Source organism: Phascolarctos cinereus, unplaced genomic scaffold (genome assembly GCF_003287225.1).
Source record: "Phascolarctos cinereus isolate Bilbo 61053 unplaced genomic scaffold, phaCin_HiC Scaffold_1;HRSCAF=81, whole genome shotgun sequence".
Taxonomy (NCBI): domain Eukaryota; kingdom Metazoa; phylum Chordata; class Mammalia; order Diprotodontia; family Phascolarctidae; genus Phascolarctos; species Phascolarctos cinereus.
In genome coordinates, this window is record NW_027555514.1 from 215,331,241 (window position 1) to 215,351,596 (window position 20,356).

Genomic DNA, 20,356 nt, shown 5'->3' on the forward strand with positions numbered 1-20,356 from the left:
ATCAGTCCCCAAGTAATGCCTCCCACCATTGTTGTATAAGGGAGGTTTTGAATGATCCAAATGGCCTCCCCCAGCCTTGACCTTGCTATGAATTACTATACAGTCAGTCTCTTCATATTCTGACCTGTCTTTCCTTTTTCTGTTGTTTTTTTTTAATTCTGAACTTCAACATCAAATAAAATGAGCTTTTCCATATGCAGTAGAAAAGAAAAATAGAATTGTACGTTATGCTGAAGATCCATTAGGAATCTCTTGCTTTTCTTTTTAAATACATATTCAACATATAATTTTCAAAGTTATCCTGCTTGACTGATTCCTTCTAGCTTTCCTTCTGTCCTCTTCTATGCATTATTTTTAAACAAATGCCTCAATGGACCTTTTTAAATTCGTATTTTCCTTTCTCTTTTTTTTGCTACCCAATCCCTAGCCCCTCCTATTCCTTCTCATCTCCTGACCTTATAATTTCTTAATTTTATTCTCTGAATCCATCCCAAAAATTAGAGACCTCTGTAAGTTTCCAGTTCAAAAACATTGCAATACTTTTCAAGTAACTTTGACCTCCTCTGGGCAATGGAATGATCCACAACATCTCTATTTATCAAACCCATAATAAAGAAGTAAACCACACATGCTAGATGTTAACACAATAATATAACAAAGCAACAGCCTTAGTTGGTGACAGCCAGTAAATAACAGTGCAGATTCATGGCAATGACAATGACCACAATAGTTAAGCTAGCATTCATATAGCACCTACTATGTGCCTGTGCCAAGTACTTCACAAATATTGTCTCATTTGATCCCTGTAAGAGCCTAAGAGGTAGGTGCTATCATTCTCATCACCATTTTGCAGTTGAGGAAACTGAGGCAGACAATAGTTAAGTCCAGGAAATGTCTGAGGTCAGATTTGAACTCAGGTTTTCCTGACTCCAGGTCCAGTGCTCTATCCATCACACTATCTAGCCTCCTAGCATTCCATTTACATAAGGATAAGCAATAATGTCATACTTAATGTTGCAATTAGCATCATTGGATACAAGCTTCAGTGTTCATTCAACAAAGGAAGGCAATATATTGGGAGTATTGGAGACAAATACATATGGGAGAGACCAAATCAGGATCTCTCCAACTACTCCTCTTGACCTCACTGGTGCAGTTCTGTCTCTTCTTCTGTGAAAACTCCTCTCTATCCCTTTTGCTGGTCTCAGTCCCTTAATCAGGCCATTTGACCTCCAGTGAGGCTGTTTCTAAGGCCTCAGTGTTTGCTTTCACATCTTTGCCTCCAGCTCCACTGGTCATAGCAGCAGCCAATTTACAGACAGAGACAGACAGACAGACTCTGTCCTTTCAGACACCGGACCGATCCCTTAGATCCTTGGGTCAAAGTACACTGGGGAGGGCAGCTAGGTGGCACCGTGGATAGAGCACCGGCCATGGATTCAGGAGGACCTGAGTTCAAATCCGGCCTCAGACACATAACACTTACTAGCTCTGTGACCCTGGACAAGTCACTTAATCCCATTGCCTAATCCAAAAAAAAAAAAGTACACTGGGGATCTTATATATGCCAGCAAACATCCCACTGTACTTGACTTTGCTAACGTCCCAGACTTACTGTTCTTCTGCTGTGACATGCTATACCTTTCTGAAATGACACAGTTCCATTGTCTTCTGTCCTGGTCAGTTCACATTACTACAGTATTACATTAAGTTCTGGCCTCACATTTTAGGAAAGACGTTTGTAATCTTCCAAAAAAAAAAAAGGGATCAGAATGGCTAAGCACTTAGAAATGAGATTTCATGAAGATTGTTTGAAGATACTGAGTATGCCTGGAGAAGAAAAGACTTGGGGAAAGGGTGATGTGATTGTTATCTTCAAGTGTCTGAAGGGCTGTTATATGGGAGAGGGATCCAATTTGTTTTATTTGGCCTCAGAGAACAGAATTAAGAGCAAAAGACAGACGCAATATAAGGCAGCTAGGTGGCACAGTGGATAGAGTGCCAAGCCTGGAGTCAGGAAGACCTGAGTTCAAATCTGGCCTCAGACACTTACTAGCTGTGTAACCCTGGGCAAGTCATTTTAACCCTGTTTGCCTCAGTTCCTTCATCTATAAAAGGAGCTGGAGAAGGAAGTGCAATGATAAACCATGCCAGTATCTTTGCCAAGAAAACTCCAAATGGAGTCACAAAGAGTTGAACACGACTGAAAATGATGAAACAACAAAAAAAGCCTAACAATTAGAGGCATCCAAAAATGGAAGGGGCTGCCCCTTCACATCAAGTGAAGGGTAGGTGCTCATTTATTTGTAAGTGGCCATGTTGTAGGAAAAATGCCTTCAAGTATATGATGGTCTAGATGACATGAGGTCCCTAATTCTCCGGAAATCAAAACCTCATAGTATGTGTGTATATAGTCAACTCCAGGGTCTACACATATACACAGAGAAGCAGTGATATAGTTGAAAAGTATGCTTTATCAAAAAAATTATATCTGTTCAACCTTGGGGTATATTTTTGTCTTTATATGTAAATAGAATCTCAAAAAGCTTATAGTCTGGTAGAAATGGAATTGGGACTATAATATGAAGTAATTAGCTTACAGTGACTTCAGACTTGATGTAAGGGTTTCTTTTTCTTACAAAAAATAAAAGACCCTCATACTTTCCATAAAGCAATCTGCAAAATGGCATTCATATAAAATCATGAGTTTATCATAATTTTACAATAGCACACAAACAAATCTTAAACACACAATAAATACGTAACATCCTAGTATATTTTATTGGTAAATCCTGTATCGTTTTCATATTTACAACAAAAATAGTAAACATAATAGTATTATTGCTGGAATGGGTAAGATTGTTTTTCAGTGAAAAGTCACTTTATTCATCAGTAAAACAGGCAGTTAGAGGCGGGGATCTCTAAGGCTTCTTTGGACACTAGACCCCGTGGTGCAGAACCTTGGATTTCTGAACTGGTTTCAGAAGCAAGCAAACAAGAACATCTGTATCTATACAGTGCAGTCCCTGGTGGGTAGCATTGACCCCAGTCCAGCTTGACAGATCTGTGTAAGTTCAAAATCGATAGAAAAATGGCTTTTTTTTTTCAACCCAGATTGTCCAATCTGACTGACTGTAGAGATTGGGTAACATGGGACTCCCACCAGGAGACTGTGCCATAAATAATGTTTGCTTGTTTTCAAATTTAAAATCAGATTTTTAGGACTTCAATTAAAACATCAGAATGGGAGGCATTGTAGGATAATGGACAGAGAACCATTCTTGGTGCCAGGAAGATCTGGGTTCACATCCTATCTCTGGCACACACTGCCTATATCATCCTGGGCAAATTACTTAATCTCTTGGAGCAGACAGAGTGCTAGACTAGAGTCAGGAAGACCTGAGGCTCAATTCTGCCCCAGACGCTCACTAGTTATGTGACCATTGTCATTTAACCATTCTACGCCTCCATTTCCCCATCTGTAAAATAAAGGGAGTTGATTTAATGGCCTCTAAAGTGCCTTCCAGATCTAAATCTATGATTCTATGATACTCTAAATAGTCTAGGCAATTCTTTAACACTATTAGTTTCAAACTTTGAAGGACTTAAGATGTCTGGTCAACACAATGACCAATCATGATTCCAGAGCACCAAAGAATTTTTTTTAATTCCCACCTCCTGACAGGTGATAAACTCAAAATGCAGAATGAGACACACATTTTGGGACGTGGCCAATGTGGGAATTAGTTTTGCTTGACTATGCATGTAAAAAAAAAAAAGGTCTTGTTTTTCTCTCTCTCTGCCCACCCAGCAGAGATTGACAGGGAGAGAAAATCAATACTTTTTAATTAGAAAAGACACATTTTTTAAGACTACTAATTACAGAGAAGGTGCTGCCCTACTTTGTCTTCACTAAACCCATGAAATCATGGATCTAGTCTTCATTCTGTAGTCCTAAATTAAAACCCTCACCCTTGCCCATGCACATATAAAGACCCAGAAGTGATGTAGGCATTAGCCCCTGAATGGCAGCAAAGGCAGTATGCAAAGTGTAGCTATTTATGTATTTTTCTTTTTAAGTGGGGAAGGGAAGGTACTCCAACCTGTAACTTTCAAGGTGTACCACGGCTGAGTGCAGAGCTTAAGAAACCCAGGCCCCACCCCTGCCAAAGCCCAGGCTCCCCCAGCCCAAGACATCTGGAGCTGAGCTGAGCTGGTATTTTCCCAGGGGCCAAGCAGCAGGCAGGGAACAATGTTGAGAAGACACTGAAGCAGTTTGACAGCATTGTGGAGACTTCCTCCTCTGACACATGCCTGGGAGAAGCTGGGGCAATAAGAAAGAGAGACAATTAGGAGATTAGTGGTATTTGTGAAGGACAGAGCCCTCTGGCAGGTTTGGGTTTCTCAATAAAAATCACCTGCCAAATATCTACCCCTTGGAATTTGCCATTTGGATGTTTGCTCACCCAATGCCCCAAGGCAGCATTGGAGCCATGCATCAATGTCAAAGAGGTGGATTTCACAGGTCAGGGGTTGAAGAAGCAGAAGACAAGAGAGGCAATGAGATCTACACAGCAAGGAGAAGGGCCAACTATCACTGGGGAGAGATGAATTGGAATTAAAAAGTATGATGAATTACCCAGTCGGGGGTAGTAGGGAGCCATAGAGCTACTCAGCAGTCAAGGAGGACAATGACATCTACCTAGGATGGGTAGAAACAAGCAACATTGTGGGGAGGAAGAAATGGGTACATCTGAGAGCTTACTAGAAGTTTTCTTGGACTTAGATTTAGAGCTGGAAAGTATCAAGCTAAAATCTTTCATTTTATGGATGAGGAAACTGAGACACAGAGAGATTAAGAGACTTGCCCAGGGTCACACAGTTAGTATCTGAAATAGGATTTGAATTCAGGTCTTCTAGACTCTATCTAAGGAGACCCCCTATCACCTAAGAAGACCCTTCCACTAAAGATGGCTTGCAAAATAGATGGCAGTGTATTCATAAATCTATATAGATAATCTCAGGCCAGAAACCTGTGCAGAATTATTATCATTATTTTTCTAAGTGATGACCTCCCCCTAAAAGAAGATTGTACTTATAGGTGAAGGGGAAGGAAGTTCCTTACCATAGTGGCAAAGTCCCAGCCTGGGTCAAAGAATGGTTAAACTGAATTTTCCATTGACACCTTCTTGTACTATTAGCACAAGATTACTATTGCTATAATTAGTAATACCTTGTATAAAAACCTTCTGAGTTGTTATCCCAAATGAGGATGGTGAAGGACCATCTATTTGGTTACCAGCTATACCCCAGAATTGGGAATCCTAGGACTTGAGGGGACTGTCTGACATGGCTATCTCTTGATCCTGTATATCTTTTATAAGTGATAATAAATATCACCTAAAAACTTCAACAATGGATATCTCAGTGGTGACTTCCCGTACCTTAACACTAGTTATGAACTTTGAAAGTAGATGTAATGGGAGAGCTTGGCCCCAGGCTCCAAAAGAAAGGAGTAAGCTGGGTATGATGACTTCCCAGGCTCCTCTAAGCCCCTAGGTGATTGTGAATATGCTTTAACTTTCTCAATTTTTCACCCAAACAGAATCTCCAGAAAAGCAAAGGGATGTGTCAAGAGATTGGGGTTCAGTCCCAATTCTGTCACTAACCAAGTCCTTTTCCCTGTCTAGGTGACAGTTTCCTCATCTGTAAAATGAAAACATTAGACTGCATGATCTCCAAGTCTCAATTCAAAAAAAAAAAACGTGTATTGCTATTACCACCCCCTCTATCAATAACAACAACAATCTTCCCCCTACATCTGCAGAAGGACTTCCTGTTGCCTGAGTGACTTTCCTTCTTCACTGTCCCATTATTATTTCCTTAACTGCATAGCCTGTGGGCATAACTGATGTGTTCCTGAAGAAGCAGGGAAGTTAAGGAGACAAGAATGCTTTGTTGAGTCTTTTACCCATTCATATATTTATTCAGCCCTTCATGGAGAGTCAACGGAGGATAGAGTGGTAGACTTGGGATTTAAGGAGACATGGATACGAATTCCACCTCTGACATTTAGCAGCTGTGTGAACAAGTCACTTAACCTCAGTAACTCTCAAGCAACTCTAAGATTGTAAGTTATGGGAGGCTTAGATATTCCTCTCCATAAGGAGTCCCCACTCTGGAAAAATCACAAGTTCCATGTGCTGAACATATTCATTCATTCATTCATTCATTCATTCATTCATTCAATAACCGAATGCTAGAACAAGTTTCTGACAGGGAGACCTCACCCATTCCCTGGATTTTTAGCCTCCTTCCTACATGGAGTCCAGTGAAAAAGCTGGAATGTTTATAGTGGTTGGTTGAATTTAGCTAGTAGAGAATCTGACCAATTGGAGAGCATAGCCAGCCAGCCTTTCTCTCAGCCTTGGCCTCTTTATTTTGGGGAGGAATTTGGTTTAATTAGATTGCCATTACCCAAGGACTTGTCATCAATTTTATGGGTGGATATTTCTCACCGTTCTTGGTTCCTCTAGCCACTCAGTGCCAGAGGACACAAGAAGCTAAAACTTAAGTCAAGAAAAAGCCTCTAGATTAAAGCATCTCAACCTAGAGGTCTATGGGCTTGCTTTAAAGAAAATTTTAATAACTATATTTCAGCATCATTGTTTTCCTTTGTAATCCTACGTATTATATTTTATGCATTTAAAAGCACTATTCTGAGAAGGGATCCATAGGTTTCATCAGACTGTCAAGCGGTCCGTGACATTAAAAAAAAAAAAAGTTAAGAATCCCTGGCATAAATAAATCATTCCACCCAGAAGCCACTTTTATCTCAATGGTATGAACTATCTGAATAATTTCAGCCACATGTTTCCCTGTGTCCTACTTACAAACACAATTGGCCCAGGATGAATGAAAAATGCATTTTATTGAAGATACACCAAAACAGTAACAGAACAAGATAGTGAGGGAGCAGTGGGGGAAAGAGGAGGAGATTAAAGGACAACTGACTGTGTGTCAACCTTGAAGAACCATGACTTTTACTTTTTGGTGATGGAGAATGAATTTTGGACTGGCAGAAGTGAGGTAAAAGTATTATTAGATCACCTATTTTAAGTGGGAGAAGATGTATCTGACTGTAGAAATGTAAACAAACCCCGATCTGGGTGGAAGAAACCATATCTGGGTGGGAAAGGGCATGTCTGTTTGGAAGAATGCAAAGCCCACCATGGTATGGCTAGAAGATTGCACATCTGGTTAAGAGATTGAGAAGTGCCATTTATGAGCACATATTATTGAGAAAAGGGTATGATTACTTAAAAGAAGGAGGAAAAAGCCTCCTAGCTATTTTTCTCCTCTGTCTGACCAAGATGGAGAGTCAAGCAATAACTCCCTCCTGGTCCAGTCAGGAAGCCAGCCCACAGCCTCAACAAGGCAGAAAACACCTAGAAAAAGTTGGCCAAAGACACTATCTCTTCACCGATATTCTTGGAAAGGGGGAGAAGAGAGGATTCTCTCATCCTCAAGCAGTTCCTGTGAGCCAGGCCCAGAGGGCATGGGGCAGAGGTAGGAGCTTTAGGTGAAAGAGGCACAGAAATTGAGGAGATAGGGTTGCAGTGCACTCAGGTGCTTACAGGGAGCCATCTCACCATTATCGGCTGCTCCTTTTGGTTAGGCCAGAGGAGGAGACAATTTTGGTGCTGGAACCACCACCGCTAATCCCAAAGCTGCTTCCGCTGCCTAAACCATTGCCCAGCCCAAAGCCAGAGTGGCCTCCAAATCCTCCTCCGAGAGCTCCAGAGCTGACACTGCCACCAACCACAGCTGTAGGGGGAGAAGCAAAAAGAAAAAAAAATTAATAAACAGTCTTGGGTTAAATCAACAAATCTAAAACCAAGGCTCCAAAAGTCCAAATCTTACTCAATACATGAGCAAGAGGACATAAAGGCTACTTACAGATGCTTACAGCACTCTGGCATTCTCCAGACATCCTGTGGGAGGAGAAAAATACCTAGTGAATCATAAGTCATCCTGTCCAGTCCTTGCATCTAGATAGGATTATTCCTCTCACCCTTCCAAACAGATGAGAATACTGTTTTCATACTTCCTGTTTCATTTGAACAACAGTTTCTTGAAGGAAAACTTCCTCAGGTCTAACTAAAGGCCCTTATGCTTACATGTCTGATGCTTCTCATTAGAAAACTATTCCAGCCTGGAGTAGACCTGACCAAAATTCTAAACATTCCAGGGGAGACTTGAACCAGGCAGCAGGAGAGAGACTTGGGCTCACAAGCCAAGTTTGGTTTCCTTGCCTACTGGCTTCCACGCTCTCTCTGGGTCTCCCCACCTCTGCCACCACTTCACCTGCACTCTTCTCCTTCCAGCAGCTTCCTGTAAGTGGCAATCTCAAGGTCCAGGGCCAGCTTGACGTTCATCAGCTCTTGATATTCTCGCAACAGCCGGTTCAGCTCCTCCTTGGCCTTCCGCAGGGCACTCTCCAGCTCAGTCTGTTTGCTGAGGGCATCCTTCAGAGCCACCTCCCCACGCTGTTCAGCATCAGCCACCGATGTCTCCAGAGTTTGGCACTATAGGGGGAGTGGGGCAAGGAAATATTAACTGTCAGACAGCACAGAGTCCCAGAGAGGGCAAGAGACTAGACAAGAGTGATACCAATTGTAAGTGGTAGAGTCAGGATTCAAATGCAAATCCTTTCACTTTAAAGTTTTACAGGGCAGCTAGGTGGCTCAGTGGATAGGACACCAGCCCTGGAGTCAAGAGGACCTGAGTTCAAATCTGGCCTCAGACACATGATACTTACTAGCTGTGTGACCCTAGGCAAATCACTTAACCCCAACTGTCTCACAAAAATAAAGTATTAAAAAAGCTTATTAATCTGATTCCAAGTCCAGAACTCTCACCACTCTATATGCCACATTGCCTAACATAGTTTGAAAACCCGAAAGGAATAGATACTTGTCAGTTATCATCATTATTGCTATTATTATTGTTATTGTTATTACAGAAAACTGAGGACTAGTGAGGGGAAATGACACATCCAAAGTCACCCCCCAGTTAGGGCAGTGCTAGGACCTGGATCCACGTTTCCTTACTCTAGCCTTCTTATTAAGAGGGCAGATGCCCATCTGATCTGTTTTAGCCACTTCACCCTTTTGCCTCCCTTGCATTCCTCTGCTTTGTCATTCCCTGACCCTGCACTTTCATACCACCCCATGCCATCTTCCTTGACTCTGGAACAGAGGTGGGACTCACCTGCTTCTTGACGTTCTCAATCTCAGCCCGAAGCCTCTGAATCATCCTGTTGATCTCAGCGATCTCACTCTTGGTATTCTTCAGGCTATCACCATGCAGGTCAACAGAATTCTGAAGCTGCTGGACCTGAAGGTCAGGGAAATGCCAAGGTGGGTCAACTGTCCATTCTCCAAGTTGGATGGCATGAATACCCATTCCCAAATATTAAATAATCCCTAATCATCTCTGCCTGGTTTGGGGACACATCTACACGGTCCCTTTGAAGCAAATTAACCATCATTCTGCTTAGCTGGGGCTTTTACTTAAATTCACCAAGAACTTAATGATGGACGGTGGAGTAGTCTTAGAAATTCCAGAAGCAGAGCCTCACAGACCATGCCCATGCCCAACCCCCAACTCTCCCATCACCCACCTTGTTCTGGTACAGATTTTGAGCCTCTGCCTTGCTCTTCTGGATGATATCCTCATACTGTGCTTGGACCTCAGCAATTATGCTGTTCAGGTCCAACGATCGGTTGTTGTCCATGGAGAGGACCACAGAGGTGTCACTGACATGGGTCTGCATCTGGGACAGTTCCTACAAAGTACAAAGATAGATGTTCACCTCAGCACCCTAAGGTATATCCTTCTAAATTATTTCTGATTGCTAAAAATCTACTTTTTCAATTTAAGTAGGACTAGATCATAGAGGTTTGGATTGGCCTAAAGCTGCTAGCCCCTTGGGAGCACTTATATAGAGGAAGCAGTAGGACAGAAAGGACTCACTGAGTAGGAGCATAGCATAGTGGGAAAGGTCATGATCTAATAATCAAAATACATGGATTCATGTCCCACCTTAGACACATATTTCCTAATTATGTGACTGTAAGCAAGTCATGACCTCTTTGAACCTTAATTTCCTCATCTGTAAAATATTTTAAAAATTTCCTCATCTGTGAAATGATAATCCTTCCACTGTACTAAATACCTCATAGAGATGCTGTAAGGGAAGTGTTTTGGCAACTTCAAAATGGTAGCAGCAGTATGAGCTATTAATTTCTGCAGGAGAATAGTCCTACTCAGTTCTTGTAGAACTGAGTTTCAAAAGTTCTTAATTCAATTTAGTTTAGTATTCACTGAGTATCTTGAAAAGAATATGAATATGAAGAATAAAATATGAAAAGAATACTCTGCTCTTAACTCAGGGGGCACTCCATCAGATGGAATGGGTCGCTTTCACCGACGGAATTTTTAACCCTGAAGAATTCTACTAACAGAACTAATCACTTCCATCTGTATAATCTCTGGTTTATGATCACTTCCACCATTTTGAGTTGTTCTCCAATGAGTTTTTATTTTCCAGACAGGGAAGAAGAGTTCCTTTAAATGCACAGGGCCTTATTTCTAACCAGCAGTATCACAGATCCAGAGAATAAGAGTCCTCACCATCTCATAAAGGACCCTGAAGAAGTTGATCTCATCATTTTGGGCATCCACCTTGGCCTGCAGCTCCACTTTGTTCATGAAAGCAGCATCTACATCCTACAAAGAGGGACAGATAAGGTAGCATTTTGTTACTGGAAGGACATGGAACAGGAAGGATTTCAGTTAGATTTGAATAAGTACATAGAAAAAAACTAATTGAAGGGGACAGTGGCCAGTATGGTATCAAATTCTACCTGTAGGGACAGTTCTAAAATCTATCTGGGGGAAAAGGGATGAATTAGACAAATCATACAGCCTTAATTTCTCAGATCTCAGCTCAGTTCCCCAATTCCCTTTGACCTAGGCACTATTAAGTGGAATGGGGTTTGGGGTATTGATCGGAGTATCTAGCTAAACTAGATGAAGCAGGTCAGAGACTGACCAAAAAAAGGAAAGAAAAGACATAACAGGCATTTTTCTGCCCTCTTCATCATCAGCTTAATTCAATAAGCATTCATTGACTGCCTACTATATGGAAAGCACTGTTCAAAAATTCCAGGGATACACACACACACACACACACACACACACACACACACACACACACACACACCAAAAAAACAAGAAAACAGTCCTTTGGAGAGCTCACATCCTACCTTCTTGAGGACCACAAAGTCATTCTCAGCAGCTGTACGCTTGTTGATCTCTTCTTCATATCTGTTGGGGTCAGAGAGAAGAGGGATGGGAGAAGGAAAGCATGCTTAGCTAATGTTTCTTGAGCCACATAACTAAAGGCTATCAAACACTCAGATAGTTGGAAATGTCCAGAAAATAGAATTTTCCAGAATTCTTCCATAAGACTGAAACCCTGGAAATCAATCTTGACATTATAGAAACAAAGAGAAAATTTAAATGTTTATTCTAAAGGGAGAAGAAAAGAAATTGAGGACTTGTGTCTACATAATGCCACACAGAGAAGAGCTGGCCCTCAGCCAGGTAATTTGATGCTAACAGAAGGAAAGAATTCAAGATTTCTACTCAATTTGGCCATCATAGTGATGCCTTGCCAATATCTGAGACCCTCTGATACAGTGTAGAAACAGCTCTCTTAGCACAAGAAGAAGGAGTTGTATTTTCTCACCACCACATGCCTATCTGGTCTCCAATTTTTTGAGTTAAGTTACACTAGTTGACTGCTTATAAGAGTTGGGAATCAGAATCATAGATGTCAGACCTGAAAGGTACTTTAACTATCATCTAATCTAATTTTACAGATGAGGATAACTTAGGCCCAGAGAAGTGATTTGCCCAAGGTCACTCAGCTCATCAGGGATAAAGCTGAAACTAGATGCCAGTTCTCCTGACTACCAAGCCAGTCCTATTTCCACTACTCTAAGTCTTCTATTTGACCATTCTATCACATCAAAACTGCCTCTAATTCTTGAACTTCAGCTTGGAAGAGGCCTAGGCTTGGTGGCAAGATAATGAGTTCTATTTTGGACACGTTGACTTAGAGATATTTGGTTTTAGATGTCAACTAGGCTATTGGTGATATGAAATCACTTCCTCGTTTATTTGTTTATCCATTCATCCACTCATTTATTTAACCATCCAATTTATTGAGCGCAAAAGATGTGGATGTCTAGAGGAAGGAAGATGGACTCAATGACCTTTATTGACCCTTCAGTATCTCTGATTCTAAACTAATGACTAGGAGCTTAAGGAGAGTATGCCTGGGTTGAGAATGGTCATCTGCACGTGATATCAGGCTCCCAGAAAGTTAGACCTGGGAAGAGACCCCAGAAATCAACCAGCCCGACTCCTGGCAGCGGGACAGCCCTTGCCCCACTACTCCAGGCCCTACGCACTTGTTCTTGAAATCTTCCACACTGTCCTCCATAGTTTTCAGTTCAGACTGTAGGCGACTCTTGTCATTGAGCAAGCTGTCCAGCTTCTTCCTCAGGCAGTTGATATAGGTCTCAAAGTAAGGTTCTAGGTTTCTGCTAGATGTGGTGGTTGTCTGCTGTTGCAGGAGATTCCACTTGGTCTCCAAGACTTTATTCTGCTGCTCCAGGAACCTCACCTACAGAAGAAAAAAAAAGAAGCCAAGTGGCCAGTGTCAGAAGCTATATAGCCTTGGGCAGTGCAGCTCAGCTAACCCAAAGAAGCCTTAGAAGGGAAACCCTCTGTTCAGAAACAGAATTGATTCATCAAGGCCTCAGGGGCTTAAGGTAGAGCAAATAAAGACCTTTCTGACTTCCAGACACCCTGGAATGGTTTATTTGAAAACAGAGTCCCTGGAAAGAACACTGTTCTTCTCTTCCAGCAATTGAGTTTCTGAAAGAGAAATACCTTCCATATGAAAAGAAGGGGAGTTAAGAAGTGAGTCATCTAATCTTGACTAGAAGTAGAGGGAAGAATAATCATAAACTCAGAGCTTGAAGGTACGTTAGAAAAAGTAGGTCTCAATTTCCTTATCTCTTAAATGAAACAGTTGTATTTTTAAGATTCTTTCCAATACTAACAGTCTATGACTCTCTGCTTTCCATTAGAAATACAGTAACTACAAGCTTTCCTTTAGTGAAAAGAGTTTGACAGGTCACACCAGGATAAGGGCTTAGGTAAGCACTCAAACATGAATTCTCAGTTTGGTTCAGTGATAACTTCTGCCTTAAATGGTCCCTCACTATGTTCCTTGGAGTTGCCAGTGGAAGGACAATCATTCAACATCTATGCATTTATTACTATGTGACCAGCCATTGTGCCAAGTATTAGAGATAACAAGAAAGGCAAAAACACAGTCCCTGCTCTCAAGGAGCTCACATCCTAATGGGAAAGACAACACGCAAATAATTGTGCATAATTAATAATGGCTGAACAAGTTGTGGAAAGTGATTGTGATGGAATACTACTGTGATGAGCTCAATGATTTTAGAAAAACATGGAAAGATTTGCATGAAATAATGAAGAGTGAAATGAGCAGAACCAAGAGAACATTGTATACAATAACAGCAATATTGTTTTAAGAATAACTTTGAAAGAATAAGTTATTTTGATACCTAAATTAACAACAAAGGACATATGAAGAAAGATGCTATTTGCATCAGAAAAAGAACTGATAAATAGTGTGCATAGAATAATTTTTCATATATATATATATTATATATATATATATATAATATATATATATATATATTTGTGTCTATGGGTAGCCATCCCTAGGGTGGGGAGGAGGGAAGAGAAAAAAAGAAATTTACATGATAATTTCATTGTATATTTGAAAGAAATAGCAAGTTGTGCATAATAGATTTGTGGTTTTGTGCGCAATCACCTTTTTTATTGTACTATGTTATGGAAATGCTTGTTTTATTCCATAAATTAAAAATAAGATTCAATAATGAAAAAAAATAATTGTGTATAAAAGATATATAGTGTGTAAATAGAAGAAGCTTGGAATGACCTAGATCTCAGCCCAGTGAAATAAGGGAAGATTAAGGTGGCCTCAAAACTGGTCTCCTTCAGATCAGTAAGCACTGAGAGTCAATGATACTTCCTAAGTTTACACAGATGCATTCTAATACTAATGTATACTTAGTAGTGTATTAGGATATACATTAGCTTTAGAAGATGTAACATGTTACATGTTCTAATACTGGTATATACTTCAAAAAGGCCATGATATTCCCCACTTTCTGGCCTTTAACAAGAATAATAAATCATTAAGGATTTTAGAACTAGAGGGACCTTTAGAAATTTTCTAATCCAGCCACCTTGTGTTACCGAAAAGGAAACCAAGGCACAGAGAGAGACGTCATATATCTTACTAGAGATCACTTAGGTAATAACTTACTGAGCCAGGATTTGAACACAAGTCTTTAGACTCAAAATCCAGAGCTTTTTTGTCAACTTCTAATTAGATACATTCAAAATTTTCTTGATCTGGCCCTTGCACATCGGATGAGCAAGACTTAGACGTATTTTTAAAAGCCTATCTGAGTAGAACTCATGAAAGAGTTGTCGTGGCAACTGGGGGAAAGGGCATTAGGCATCGTACTCATCCAGTTCTTTCAAATGCATGACTCAGCTGTTTGAAGGCTGATTAGCACTCTACCAGCCATCACATCTGGCTCTTACTCAACCCATTGGCTAGACCAGACATGGACTAGAGGAGAGGCCATTCTTTTGTCTTCACAGTCACTCCAGTGGAGTTAAGCCATATTCTTCCCCAAGCCAAAACCTTCTCAAAATGAAGAGGCCATAGGGGCAGCTAAGTGGCACGGTGGATAGAGCCTTGGAGTCAGGACCTGGGTTAAAATCTGGCCTCAGACACATAACACTTAATAGCTGTGTGACCCTGGACAAGTCACTTAACCCCATTGCCTCATCAAAAAAATTTTTTTTTAGATGGAGAGGCCATTGAGTGGAATGGTGATTTCTACTTTACAACCAGAAGGACTGGAATCCAAAGGATTTATCATTTGTCCAACATGTCATAGCACAGCCTGTGAACTCAAAGATCACCAGCAGGTTTACTTTGGTCTCTATAATATCCTGAGTTCACCTACCAGTTCCAGGAGGTAGCATTCACATCTAGCATTTAGATAATGCTATGTAGCAAACCTTTAGTTTGCAGAGTATATTTTACAAATATTATTTCATTTTATCCTCACAACACCCTGGGGAGTAGGTGCTATTACTATCCCCATTTTCCAGACAAGGAAACTGAGACAAACAGACGTTAAGTGACTTTCTCAGGGTCATGCAACTAAGTAAGGGTCTGAGGTAGAATTTGAACTCAGGTCTTCTTGACTCTGGGTGGGGTGCTGTGTGTCATCTATCTGAAAACTGATCTATGATCACTTGAGTTAGAGAAATTATTTCATTTTGTAGCTAGGAAAAATTGAAACCCAGAAAGGGTGAGCAACTTGCTCCATGTCACATAGCATATTAGAAAAGAATCGCAGAGTTTTAGAGTTTAGTCTTAGACGTCATTTTGTTCATGAAGAAATTGAAGCCCAGAGAGGAAGTGCCATGCCCAAGGTCACACGACTAATACTTGTCAAAGCCTACCCAAAATATACCCAAATACTCTGATTCTAAATCCCGGATTCCTTCAGTGTGAGACCCCAGTGCTCTGCAACCTAATGCCTGCACTTATCTAGACTTAGGACAGCTCACCTTGTCAATGAAGGAGGCAAATTTGTTGTTGAGGGTCTTGATCTGCTCCCGCTCCTCTGTCCGCACCTTCTGAATCTCTGGGTCAATCTCCAGGTGGAGTGGGGTCAGCAGGCTCTGGTTAATGGTCACCTCTTGGATCCCACCAGCAGGGCACACAGGGAAGTTGGATCCCCCTTGGCCACTGAACGCCCCACCAAATCCTCCACCAAAGCCTCCAGCACCATAGCCTCCAGCACCAAAGCCTCCAGCACCAAAGCCTCCAGCACCAAAGCCTCCAGCACTGAATCCAAAGCCAGCCCCTTGCCGGCTCCCCACCATGCTGATGTTCCTGTTTTTTCCAACGTTATAGAGACTCTGGCTGCCAAAGCCTCCAGAAGAGGATTTGCAGCCTCCACCGAGAGAGATGGAGGCAGAGCTGAAGCCAGTCCGCCTGCCCCCACCCACCACTGCTGACCCACTGCTGAAGCCCCTGGAGCTGCCTCTGATGCCTTGAGATCTGACAATCATGGCTGGTGGAGAAGAGAAGACCTTCAGAGAACTGTCGCCACCAGTAGAGGGGAATTAGGCCAGAGCCAGTGAATGAAAAGACCTCTGCTCAGGGTTCTTATATATGTGCTGGAGCAGTTGGGTTTGGTTGCAGGGGCATAAAAGGAAAAAAATCTAAAACATCCCTCGGGCTGGGTCTTTGGCAAGAGCCCATCTTTCTTGTACCTGCCTTGTCACTAAACACACCTACAGAAGTCATTTGGAGGGCACAGTTACTTGGATCAGATCACTTGCACCTGCCTGACAGCCTGCAGGGGCTCTCTATGACACCAATATCAAAAGCAAACTCAGCAGTGTTCGGGAATCAGATACTGCTCAGCAAGGAACCAAGTTAGAAGACCTGGGTTCCAGCCCTATTTCTGCCATTCGCTGGCTCGTTTTAGGATCATAGGAATATAAAAAAGGCCATCTTGTTCAACACCATTTTACAATTAAGAAACGAGACCCAAGAAAATTAAGTAATAATAATAACAATATTATTATTATTATAACTAATAACTAGTATGTGACGCTTTAAGATTTAGAAAATACTTTGCAAATATCTCACTTGATTCTCACAGCAACCCTGGAAGATAAGTGCTATCTTGTTTTACAGATAAGGAAACTGAGGCAGACAGGGGTTAAGTGACTTAACCAGAGCTGGTAAGCTAGTAAGCATTTGAGCTGGGATTTTAACTCAGGTCTTCAGGACCGCAAATCCAGCACTCTATCCACTGCGCCATCTAGATGCCTTAAGTGACACATATGTGAAATAGTCACACAGGTAGTCCATGTCAGAAGCAGAATTTAAACCCAGTTCCTCTAACCCCTGAGCCAGTGGTCTTTCCATTATACCATGAGGATAGCTTATGGCAAGCTTCACATGTCCAAGTCTAGGTTTCATATATGTGTGCATGTACGTATGTATATGTATATATATACATATGTGAACAAGTAAAGGTTGAATTCTATGATTCCTAAAAGTCTTTTAATGGTCTATAAATTCTCAAGTGACCTTTGGGACCCCTTCATATGTTGCTTCCTCCCCTTCCCCATCTCATCAGCCTTTTTTCTCTTCATTCTTGGTTCTGACCAAGATAATCTGGGATACCACCAACTATTCCTCCATTTTCCAGATTCTCAAGGTCCATTCCACCCTTCCCTATCCCCACCCTACCCCTTTCTATCCCCACCAACAAGGATTATAAAGATAGAAACAGTCATAGACCATCTAGGAAATAAATAATAGCAGGCACGACTTTATATGGTTAATATGACACTTTATCTAATTCAATCATCATGCCCACTCTGGGATGTGTAATACAACCACTATTAGCCTCCGTTTTACAGAAGTGATAAGTGACACTTAATGAGGCTTGGTTACTTACCCAAGGCTCTAAGTGGCTAAGCCAGGATTTTAACCCAGGTCCTCTGATTCTAAATCCTTCAGGCCGTCTGCTAACCCATGTTGCTTGTCAGCCAGGGCTGCCCTGGTAAATGTTCAGCAATCCATTTTGGGGATTGGGGGAGAGAATGTACACCTGATATGCCTTAACCTGTATTGTTACCATTTTCTCCATCACTTTCTTAAGTCTAAATGATTAACAAAACAATAACTCAAACCCTGTTTTGTAACATTCGCTTGATTTCTCAGGTGTAAATGTTAACACTGAAGATTAAACAATCAGGTCTAGAGAGCTGTTTTGAATGGGCTCCAACATCCTGGCATCCTCTATCTGGTTCAGCCCTCCACTCTATGCAGGAATCCCTTCCAGCCTCTTCTTCAACTTCACTGCTTCCAAACTCTGATTTAGACCTACTGCATAGGGGCAGCTAGGTGGCACAGTGGATAGAGCACCGGCCCTGGAGTCAGGAGGACCTGCGTTCAAATCCAGCCTCAAACACATAACACTTACTAACTGTGTGACCCGGGGCAAGTCCCTTAACCCCATTGCCTAGCCAAAAAACACCAAACAAACAAAAAAAAGACCTACTGTATCCTCAAAGGGTTTTTTCTGGACAACATATTCACAATCACTTCTTTGCACCATTTTGTTCTCAACACTTCTGTTTATGGTAGGCACTATTCGTTTGTGCTTAAGGAATCATGGAGTTTCAGAACTGGACATCTGTCTGCTGTCTTGGGTTTTTTGTTTGTTTTTAGGGGAGTCTTTTGGTGAGACCACATCTCCCTATCTTGCCCAGACTGAAAGCATAGCAGTTAATCTCCATTCAACCCCATTGCTAATTGGCACAAAAGTCTTGACCTGATCTGTTTCTAGCCTGGGCCAGTTAACCCCACTTTAGGCAGCTGAGTGTCCTCCTCCCCCATCCCAAGGAGCTTATCATATTGGTGGCAGACTTAGGGGTATCAGATTGGGCAAGACACCCAATCAGATTTAGCTTTACTTCATCTCAGAACTCCTTAACTCAAACAGTCCACCAGCCTCAGCCTCCCGTGCAGCAAGAATTACAGGCTGACACCACCACCACACCAGGCTGTCTGTTTCCTATAGTTTTCCCTATTCTGTGTCCTGTCTGGCCCATTTAACGTCCATATAAAATGCTGAGGCATTATGAATAAATCACCCCAGCTGCCAGGATGATATTATTAAGAATACATAATTTATTATCCCATAATGGTACATGTCACTCCTAATGTTCCCATTGGCTAGAGGTGCCTGGATAATAGAGACACACGAATCCTCATTCAAATCTTCGCTCCAGCCACAAATGTTACTATTACCTATTAACTTCCCATCCTGTTTTTGGAAAGTATTGCTAGTGAGAAGCAAAGAAGGGGAATTTTTCTTCCCTGTCATTTTCCTGCCCTACTAGCCCAGGCCTGAGTAGACAGGCAGCCACTCGAGGAGGGAAAAGTAGAAAAAGGCAGAGACTTGAGCTGGAACCTGGATAATCCACACAGAAATGATATGCGCTTAAATAACTAGGAGTTGTATGAACCAAAGAGAAAAATCTAAAAGAAACAAAGAGAAAATGGAAATGATCCTCCATTGTATGGATGAATAAAGTGAAGAGGAAGAGGCCTTAAGACCTAGGAATGAGTGATTGGAAGGTCCAGGGATCAATCACTGTCATTGTTTTTCTTTTCTTTTATACACTCCCATAAAGTCTTTCTCTGTGCTGAACACTGAATTCTCTCTCCCCATCCATCATGTCCTTCATGTAAACTCCCCCTGCCCCTGCCCAGAAAGAGGAATTAGAAAGCATCTCCATCATGGTGTCTGGGAAAGCTAGAAACAGTGAGGGCAGGGGAGGTCTTCAGTAATCCAAAGGCAGGCAGAATCTGTCCTACCCTCAACATCACCCCAGGAGAGAGATAGAGAGAGAGAGACACAGACAGTTTGTCAGTTAGCACGTATTCATTAAGCCTTTGGGGACCGGGCTGCATTTTATCAGTCATATATTATCACTGTAGGGAGACAGAGAGTGTCTGCCCTGAGGATTAAATTCTAGGCCCCTCCCTCTATGCCATTCAGCCATTTCTCCTAGTCATTTCTTTTATTAGACTCCCCATTCCCCATCCCCAAAACACACACGCACACCCTTCATGCTGTCTTGATCCCAGAGGCTATTCTCAATGTCCCCACCAACCAAGGTTACCTTCTCCCAGAAGCAGCTAGGTGGCACAGTGGTAGAGCTCTGGGCCAGGAGTCAGGAAGCCCTGAATTCAAATCCAATTTCATACACTAGTTGTGTGATACTGGGCAAGTCATTGAACCTTTGTCTGGCTCAGTTTCCTCAACTATAAACTGAGGAAAGTGACAGCTCCTACCTCCCAGGGTTGTTGTGAGGAGTAAATGAGCTAATATGTGTAAAGTACCTGTCAGATAGTAGGAACTTGATAACTGCTAGTTTCCTTCCTCCCAAAAGAAACTGGGTAGAGATCATCTAATCCAGCCCCTTTAGTCCAAAGAAAAGAAAACTGAGGCTCAGAGAGAGGTAGTAATTTGCC

The 20,356-nt window shown here is 41.8% G+C and overlaps 1 protein-coding gene across 1 annotated transcript; it reads right to left on the reverse strand.

The window, feature by feature from the left end:
• Positions 1–6,912: 6,912 nt before the first annotated feature.
• On the reverse strand, positions 6,913–16,371 carry KRT4 (keratin 4). The gene is made up of 9 exons (XM_020966328.2): positions 15,856–16,371; positions 12,546–12,760; positions 11,334–11,394; positions 10,699–10,794; positions 9,686–9,850; positions 9,274–9,399; positions 8,368–8,588; positions 7,960–7,994; positions 6,913–7,827 (listed from the first exon to the last, which is right to left on the reverse strand). Exons 1-9 carry the CDS (start codon positions 16,360–16,362, stop codon positions 7,655–7,657), a joined length of 1,599 nt encoding a protein of 532 aa, XP_020821987.1. The 5' UTR covers positions 16,363–16,371; the 3' UTR covers positions 6,913–7,654.
• Between the last annotated feature and the right edge of the window lie 3,985 nt (positions 16,372–20,356).

What these genes read in the sequence shown, in the direction of transcription:
- KRT4 (XM_020966328.2), bottom strand. Translation starts at nt 16,362, where the DNA reads ATGATTGTCAGATCTCAAGGCATCAGAGGCAGCTCCAGGGGCTTCAGC. An exon ending in ACTTTGTGGTCCTCAAGAAG is followed by an intron (nt 10,795 to 11,333) that starts GTAGGATGTGAG and finishes CCCTCTTTGTAG; the next exon opens with GATGTAGATGCTGCTTTCAT. An exon ending in TCAGGGTCCTTTATGAGATG is followed by an intron (nt 9,851 to 10,698) that starts GTGAGGACTCTT and finishes TGTACTTTGTAG; the next exon opens with GAACTGTCCCAGATGCAGAC.